Genomic DNA, 9466 nt, shown 5'->3' on the forward strand with positions numbered 1-9466 from the left:
GTTTTATTCGTTTTGTTACATTCATACGAAAATAAAGAAGAATTTTCGCTGCATCCGAATAGCTGATGTAGGCTCTGATGAGTATTTGTACATTTTTCACAGATATATAATAAAAAAGGTGTGAAATTTGCTAATTTGTATTTAAATTAACCTAAAAATCACACCTTTTGAATGTAGATTGAAAATATCGACACATATATAAGAATTATAAATTTTTTATAAATAAATTTTATAATATTTTGGGGTTTATGTAATATTTTCGGATTTTATTTAGGCCTAATTTTACAACTCACAGTTAATTCTTAACCGAGGTTCAACTTATTTTTCATCTCTTTTCAATTCTAGCATTAGAAAGAGATGAAATAAGTTGAAATAAGTTGAATCTCAGCTAAGAGTTAATCATGAGTTGTGAAATTCGTGTCCTATTTTTTAGCACATATATATAATTTTTGCATACGAAAATGACAATTTCTCGATTGTGATTGATTGATTATATGTGGCTATTATATATTGCTATTTCTATATGCGATATTTGTTCTAGAATATGGCCTCTGGGCCTTAATTTTCAATCGGCTCAACTTTTCCAAATTTTCTATTGGAAGATACAATTCAATACGGTATATGAACAGCTATTCATGCAGAGATCCATTCGGTAAATTTAGATCATGTGACCAGCAGAAAGCAAAGGATGCGCTATCCACTGCATAAACGATTGCACCCATCATGCGTGAAACGAAACACACCCAAGTTCCAAAATTCAACTCTGTCAACTTGAGTATCATTTTATTCTTTGGTCCTGTTTGCGTTACATGAAATCTCTAAATATTTTTACACTTAAAATGAAATAGATATATATTTGGCTTTGAAAAGAGAAAAAGCGAAAATGTGGAATGACAAAAAGTGAAAGCAACGCACCAACAGACTTCTTGTTGGTCACCGAATGTTGAATAAAGATAAAAGATAGTTGGAGTTGACAAAGTCAAGTTTTGGAATGCACCTCAATGTTACATTGTAGCTGTGCTTTAAAATTTACTACCAGCGCTGAAAATCTATAGTTTACGTTAAGCCGATTCTACATTAGTTGCAAGCCGATTGCAAGTTTGTTGCGACAGCCAATCTGAAGCGTGCATTTTGAAATCAATGCTTCATATTGGCTGTCACAATAAATTTGCGATTAGCTTGCAACTAATGTAGAACCGGCTTTACGTATATTAGGCTGGTTCTACATTAATCGTATCACAGCATCGCAAACGTGTCGCAAACGTTACAATCAGAGTCGAACTAGCTTGATGTTTATTGGACCGCAACGCTTGCGATGCGACTAAAGGTACAGCCGGTTACACAAAAGTTGCAACATTTTTTTTTCAATGGATTTCGGATAATAGAGTAATCTACTTACGAGCGATTGGTTCTTATTTGTGGATTTATAAATAAGAACCAATCGCTCGGTAAGCAAACTACATTCCGAAAATTATCGAAAAAAAGGTATTGCAACTTTTCTGTGACCTGTTGTACATTTTCACGTGCTGCTAAAATAAACAATTAGAGCGACAGATTTATTGTTCGTTATCCAGCGGCTGAAGTTTTGTAGTTTGAACAGTTTTAACTACAAACGTCAACCGCTTAAACGCTATATTGACAGTGCTGATACCCGTGTCGTCCATGTTGACCACCGTTGACTGCAATATACATAACCTAATTTATTCTTTTTCTTTATTGATTCAAACCAAATAATAAGTAACGGGCAAAGTAAGAGTCAACAGTAAATAATTTATGGAAATAATGTCAAATTCTACATCAAGACTCACCCGAACTGTGAATGTTATGAATATGCGATCATTTGCGATAATTGATTTTGTTCTGCGATTTTTTCGTTATGTTAATGTCTGAAGAGGGCTCAATCCGGTAGCCGAAACTTGTAACGTTATGTAATTTTACCTTTGTTAATTGAAATATATTCTTTTGTTAATTTCAAAGAAACGTGTTGACTCTTACTTTGCCCGTTACTTATTATTATTTGGTTTGTATAAAAAGAGTCCTTTGATTTGTTATTTATTGATTCAGATAAAAAATTCAATGCAATCAGAATAATCTAATAACTGTTTAATTCAGCGTATTAATATTGCAAATGACACATGGAAAATACAAACAATATATCGAATCTGTCGCTCAAATGTCAAATTTAATGCTTCTTGCTTTTTTTATGTATAAAATTATAATAGTTTTGCGATAAAAGTCATCATGTGATCTTATTTGTCGCTGAAACGGTCAATTTGAGCAGCTCGCATAAATGCATCTTAATATAGAACTATCTTTATACATTTTTAGCACTAGCAGTAAATTTTGGAATTAAATTGATGCCTTCTTGAATAAAATTGATCCTTAGGGGAATAAATCATAAGTCGACGTAAGTTTTTCTTATTGCTGAATAAAGATTTTTATAATTTATACATATTATTACATGTTTCAGAACAGACATTGGAGATACAAGTCGCTGAACAGATATATTTAAAATATTAATCAATTTTATATAATATAACATGATATATAATAAATATAATATAACACATAATATTTTTATTTACATAAATAAACATAATACATATAACACATAACACATTATATATTTAATATATATAACATATATAACAATTAGTAATTAATAGCTATTGTTGTCAATCACCCATTGTAATCTGATCCTCATTGACTGAGCTAGGTGCTGGCATATTTCAGGTCGGTCGCGAAGCCTGTTTCATATGTTGTTTATGTATTGGATTAATGCATCTCGAGTTCTATGCTTTCCAGATCTCCCCCCCCCCCATTCCCTGATCATAATTCCCTAAATTTTCAATGGGGTTTAAAGAGACTTGCAAGACCAATTTTTTTATTTTTTCTACCTCGGGATGATCATTGAATCAATTTCGTGTCACGTGGGTATTGTGAACAACGCTGCTGTCCTGTACAAACGTAATGGTTGGATGTTGGTCTGCTGGAAATCTCACTCACGCATTGGCAAGCATGACTGTTTCCAAAATGTCGATACACTCTACTGCTGTCTCTACTTTCGCGATTAAGGTATTGACATTGTCAGGCGATTGGAACAAAAATATAAACATTTTATGTTTTTAATATTTTTACAGTAACTTATATCTGATCTGAAACATATATAATAATATGTATAAATTATATAAATCTTTATTCAGCAATAAAAAAAACCTACGTCGACTTATGATTTACTCTAAGCATCAATTTAATTCTACTAACCTCATTCTTAACATAGTGCCCTAATATTTTATGATTAGACGTCTGGGATTATTTTTCTGTGCATGTCTCCAATAAACCACTTCTTGTCACAAACACTGCGTTATTAATTATCCTTTCGCTTATATTTTATTACCTGTGTAAAAACGAGCCATAAAATATATTTTCTTATTAGCAAATATAAAAACAATTATACTTCTTCAAAACTACAACTTATCTGATATATTAAAGGCTTTGATCTCCGACTTCTTTCAATTAAGTTTTGGAATATTTCAGAAATTTCACTGATCAAAACAAGTTACGTTGGTTGGCTATCAAAACACAATTTACTAACCTACGATATATTCATGATCGCTGATGCAACATCCGGTCGTATCAGTCATGAACGTAAAAGTAACTAAGAACGAAATAGACTTCTAAAATCGAACCCCAAGCATTCGTGCAACGCATCGTACACTTATCGACTAAAAAGTTAAGTTAACACTTTTTTTAATAGGTTTTGGAATGCAGTCTGCTCATCGAGCGATTGGTTCTTAGGATGAAATCACACGATGCGGAAAACGTCTGTGGAATAGAGAATGCGTCATAGAAGCAACCAATCAATATTATTCTGCGTTATTTCGAATAGCGCTGATTGGGTGCTTCTATGACGCATTCTCTATTCCGCAGTCATTTTTCGCATCGTCTGATCTCACCCTTATTTATTCGTAAGAGTATATCACAAACTTTCTCTTATAAAGTCGCACATAAAATGTGATAATTTTTTTTATATATACGTTTATGCAGCTATGCAAGTTGTGTGGATATACCCTAAGGACTGCGTTCAGATTCCTCACTCAAGTGCACCTAGATACCCAGGCCTATTCTGTAACTGTCTTTACACATCTACCGATAATTATCGGTGTTGTTGCGCAGATATTTTATATAGTGAAAAAGCTGCGCAACGACACTGACAACTGTCGGTAGGCGTAAAACAGAACAGGGACCCAGGAATCGTTCAGATTCCTACTCTACCTGGGAGGATGGAAAATCACCCGGTTTCTTGAGCTGGATGAAATGGGTGATAGTGACACATTAAAGACTTCCTGTGCTATCCCAACAAGTTTGACGTGCATCTATACGAAAATTTAAATTTCAGATTATGCTTATGTGTGTAGTATAAATCATAACTCAAAGAAGGTTAAGTATTTAATAATCTATTAAGTTTTACAGGATTTAAGATATTGATAAGATTTATCTTATATCTTTTACCATATATATCATTATTGTATATATTTTAGTTATATAATATAGTAATTATATTTGTATATATGATTATATCTGTAATTTACATTAAATCTAATATATTTACGCTACTATTTGCTGTAACCGATGCATGTAGGACACTTATAGCGTTTTCCATTGGAAAAACTGCAACACACTGGTGCGCACTGAGTGCAATTGTGTTGTTCCACTAAGAAAAGATCAATGTTTAATGTCCCATTGATAAAACTGGTGCAAAAAACTTGCATTGAGTTCAACTTTTGCTCCACTATCTTTGAAGTCAGCGGAAACCTGTACAAGTTGAAATTGAGGTTGTGTTCATGCTAAGATATGATATGTTACAATATATTACATTATTGTAATTAATGTTATAACAATGACATTGTTTAGTTTCATTGTTTCTAATAATAGCTATGCAATAACATTCTGACGTTTAAGAGTCATTCCACACAAACTTGCATAGCCGCATAACGAACATATATGCATAAAGAAAATTATCCAATCATTTCTGTCATAAAGGCAAACGTAAAATACAATTGGATGATTTTCTTTATGCATATGTTTATGCGGCTTTGCTAGTTTGTGTAGAATGGCCCTAAAACTCTTGAAATGTAAAAATTTAATTTAAAAAAATGTTTTTAATAAATAAATGAATTAGAATACTGTAAAATAAGTAATTTAAGTTTGAACATAGTTATATACATATTTTGAGGGGTGTTATGAAATGGATGTCTATAAAATGGATGTCTAATGATATTGAACCATAATCCTGTATTACTATACTAGTGCAGTTTTCATCTAAACCTAGCACGGCGCTAGTGCTGCACCAGTTTACCCAGTGAAAAACGTTATTAGTGTGTTCAGATTCCCAAATCACTCCGGCACTTTTCTGAGAAATTTGAACACAGCCAAGTAAAAGGATGCCTATGAACGGAAATTTAATAGCGGAACAGCGCGACCAATCACAACTCCGCAGTCATTACTCTTTAATCTTTTCTACGATTGTGATTGGTGTCGCTGTTCCGTTCCGCTGTAAATTTCCGCTCATGGGACAATACCTTAAGAATCGCTCGGACAGCAAGCTGCGTTCCGAAACCCATTGAAGAAAAAGTGTTGCAATCTTTCTGTGATCAGCTATATGTATGTATGGGTGCATCCAGAAGCACGACTGCTCACTGAGCGCTCAGTGAGCTTTTGTATTTGTTTGGTTTATATTTTTAGTTCTAATAGAATATATCAATCAGATGCAAGAGTTTACTGAGCGCTCAGTGAGCAGTCATGCTTCTGGATGCACCCTATGTATATATGTATGTACGTTGTTGGAAAACACCCAATGTCTCTTGTTGAAAAGCTCCTTGTTTTTCTAGGGACTCTAGAGCACTCCAGCCAGAGTGCAGAGTTCTAGGAGTAATTCCTGAACGCAGTCTAACGTGGAATAGTTCTCCAAAGAACTACTGAAGATCGTGATTTGTAAACTTAAAGTTAAAGAAATAGTATGATGAGCGAAGCAAGTGATTCAAGTGACATCGAAATGTCTGATAAACAAGACGACAAGGATATAGATTTTAACGTGGATGATTATTGTCATGAAATTGAGAGCGATGATTCCTTTATTGAATTGCCGGAGAATAACGTTAACGTATGTTTGAATACTTTATACAAAATTACTTTATAAAATGAATAAATGTAAATGTTTACTCTATAATCTTTCTACTTTAAATTGTAATAGAGATACTGATTCGATTCCATTTTGTACGAAAACAAGGATTTAAGGTAAATGTTTTGTTTAGCCCACTCTTCTCCAATATTGATGAAGTTAGACTCATTTAACATGTTTTCGCACAAAACGAAAAAAATGGCAAAAAAGTCGCTTTGCCCCGCAAAGCGAGATATTAATTGTAGAAGTTTACTATTATCATGACTATGAAAGCTATCATATCAACATAAACATATGCACTGAGGATCATGTGTGCATGATTCACATGCACATATACCTTAAAACTTTGCTTTATTAAATTAGTGTACAATATACTAAAAATAATGAATAACAAAAAGATTAAAGCAAGACCCTTCTGCAAGATAAGGTATATATTGAACATATTTATTATATTTATACATATATCTAGTTTTGCACAAGTACTGGAATCAGGATGGAGGAAGGGGTGATCTTAAAAAAATCATATCTATAAAAATTTTATATATTTTGTAATTTTAGCTACAAAGATCAAAAAAATTTTCTTAAAGTGAATACCTGTAATATCTTAAGGTAACACGATAACAGTAATACTGTCAGTATTACCAAATACTAACAATATTACTGATCATATATTGTTAATAATGATGGATTAATATAGGGTGTGTTCAATGAAATGCAACAGTTTTGCAACCTTTGCAAATTTTATGATTGTCTGCTGAACGGTTCTAGATACACTCAACTTTTGAACATGTTTGTTCAGCACTTGACATGATTTCCAGCAAAGCAAAAGTATGCTGAATCACAAACGAAACATGTTGAGCAAAATGCAAAGCGATTGCATCTCTTTATCAAATGTCTAATATTCATAATATTGCGTTTCAGGTTTATGTCCTGGTGCTGTATTATTTCGAATCCATGTGAAATTTTTAGTGAAACACGAAAGAGATCCGAAAATTATCCTTCGGTTTCCACAATATAATTTGTGATATTTTTTGTAAAAAAAATATAGAATCCTGAAACACAATACTATAAAGATTAAATGGTAATTATTCAGTTTAGCATCCGTAGCTCAAAAATCAATGAAATTAGACTTATTTAACGCGTTTTTGCATGAAACAAAAGAATCTGGCAAAAAAAGTGTCACTCTGCCCTGTGATTCAAGATATTAAGCATTAAAGTTGACAACTATTAAGATTAGGGAATCTGTCACATTGAGTTATTATAGAGCTATGTATACGTATTTTGGTTAATATTTATTTAGAATCGCTACTTCACTTCCGATTTTAATGAAATAAGGCTCATTCGATGCGTTTTCACTGAAAACGAAAGCCTGCTCTTGAACCTTTTGCAAATATATGTTCACTGTTGTAAAAAACACAAATTGAATTCTAATGCAATGAATTTGTGTTTTTGAAGCAGTGAATGGTAATTATTTAAAATACTCTGCCCTCCACCCGAATTTACACTTGTTCTACATATTAAAAATAGAGCAGACTTTTATTTTCAATGAAAACGCGTCGAATGAGCCTTATTTCATTAAAATTGAAAGTGAAGTAGCGATTCTGAATGAATATTGTGTATACAAAATACATAGCACTATATTAAGTCAGTGTGACAGATTTTCTAATCTCAATAGTCATCAACTTTAACACACAATATCTCGGATCACAGAGCAGAGCAACGCTTTTTTTACCAAATTCTTTCGTTTCATGTAAAAACGCATCGAATAAGGCTAATTTCATTGATTTTTGAGCTACGAATGCTAAACTGAATAATTACTGATTAAATACTTGATAAAGAGATGCAATTACTTTGCAGCCATACTTTACAGCCTAAAGCGGGGAACACAGATTTATATAACGGATGACATATAAGCAGGGTTGGGTAAGTTAATATTTTTTAAAAACTAAATTAAGTTAAAGTTAATGGCTTATAAAATTAATAAAATTAAGTTAAAAATTGAAGGAATAAAGAATTAACTTAGTAAACATTAAGTTAAGATTGAATTAGCTTAAGTTTAAAAAAGTTAATTTAAAAAAAATTATTTTTGAGATCAGAATGTTCTAGTTTTTCTATATATAGTAATAATGAGATTACTTTAAAGTAATCATTTATAAATATATATTATTAGGTAAATTTAATTTTATATTTACATGTAAGTTACTTATATATAATAAGAGTCACATCATAAAGTGTTTTTGTAGAATCTTGCAAGAAAGAAGGGTATATGTTTGCATTATTTTTCTTTCTTTAACCTTTATCTAATTTTCTTTAACTTCTAAAACGACTGTTCATGTATGTTCATGACTACATTGACTAGATATTTGTTACAAAGATAAACGTAAAAATTTAGGAAATGGGTGGATGTGCAGTAACTATTCTACAATCATTTTTCTAAGGCTCATTTCATGTTTATGTTGCTGAAATATAACATTTATGAAAATTAAAGTGATTCAAAATTAGTGTGATTCAAATATAATAATTCACAAAACCTAGCGAATCAATAAAAACTGACTATCATGTGACTATGATGTGACTTTTATTATAGAGTCTCTTATCATAAAATCATTGAACTCTAATGTTTAAGACTTTATAGAAAAAAAATATTAACATTAAAAGAGGTAGAACAATTTTTAATTTAAAAAAAATTTTCAATATTATAAAGTGGCTCAATGTTAAGAAGGTTAAGTAAAAAAGGAGCATACAGCCACACTCGAGATGTCAATAAGTTATATATTAATAATAAACATTCAACAAAGTAGACGTTTCGGTCACCATCTGACCATCCTCAGTACAATAATAAAAACCTAAATTTATTTAAACCTAGTTATATAATTTAAATTTATTCCTAATGTTAGTCAGTAATAATTTCTCGCTTCTTATTGTGCATTATTCGCCTCGGTATCCGCATTTAACAATATAACATTTTGCAATATAATACAAAAACATGATTTTTGACAGAATTAACAGTAGACCGTCCAGTATTCTTCTTTTATTTTGTTGTGTGGAATCATTTTATTACTCTAATCAATCCACCCCGATTGTAATCATTATCACGCTATATCAAGTTCCAAATACGATGACGAACCGTCACAAAGAGACACGCAAGTGCCAACTTCTATTGCAAACAATTGTCTGTCAAATAATATCACCTGATCGGAAATTCTTAATGAATACGAGAATTAATGTAAATTCAAAAAAATTGTTTGCAATAGAAGTTGGCACTTGCGTGTCTCTTTGTGGCGG

At 31.6% G+C, this 9466-nt stretch overlaps 1 protein-coding gene and 1 long non-coding RNA gene across 2 annotated transcripts in view; one reads left to right on the top strand and one right to left on the bottom strand.

Annotated features, from left to right (window-relative positions):
• Window positions 1-2766: 2766 nt before the first annotated feature.
• Window positions 2767-3725, bottom strand: LOC108749217. Its single transcript, XR_001939350.1, has 2 exons — window positions 3265-3725; window positions 2767-3155 (listed from the first exon to the last, which is right to left on the bottom strand). It is a non-coding gene; the product is annotated as an uncharacterized LOC108749217 (long non-coding RNA).
• Window positions 3726-5886: 2161 nt separating this feature from the next.
• The window catches only part of LOC108749216 (general transcription factor 3C polypeptide 5), an 83254-nt gene continuing 79674 nt past the window's right edge, over window positions 5887-9466 (top strand). The window contains exon 1 of the mRNA XM_018487782.1: window positions 5887-6163. Within this exon, the coding sequence (XP_018343284.1) occupies window positions 6020-6163 (144 nt within the window). The 5' untranslated portion in view covers window positions 5887-6019. The remainder of the gene's footprint in view (window positions 6164-9466) is intronic.

Source organism: Trachymyrmex septentrionalis, unplaced genomic scaffold (genome assembly GCF_001594115.1).
Source record: "Trachymyrmex septentrionalis isolate Tsep2-gDNA-1 unplaced genomic scaffold, Tsep1.0 scaffold275, whole genome shotgun sequence".
NCBI lineage: Eukaryota > Metazoa > Arthropoda > Insecta > Hymenoptera > Formicidae > Trachymyrmex > Trachymyrmex septentrionalis.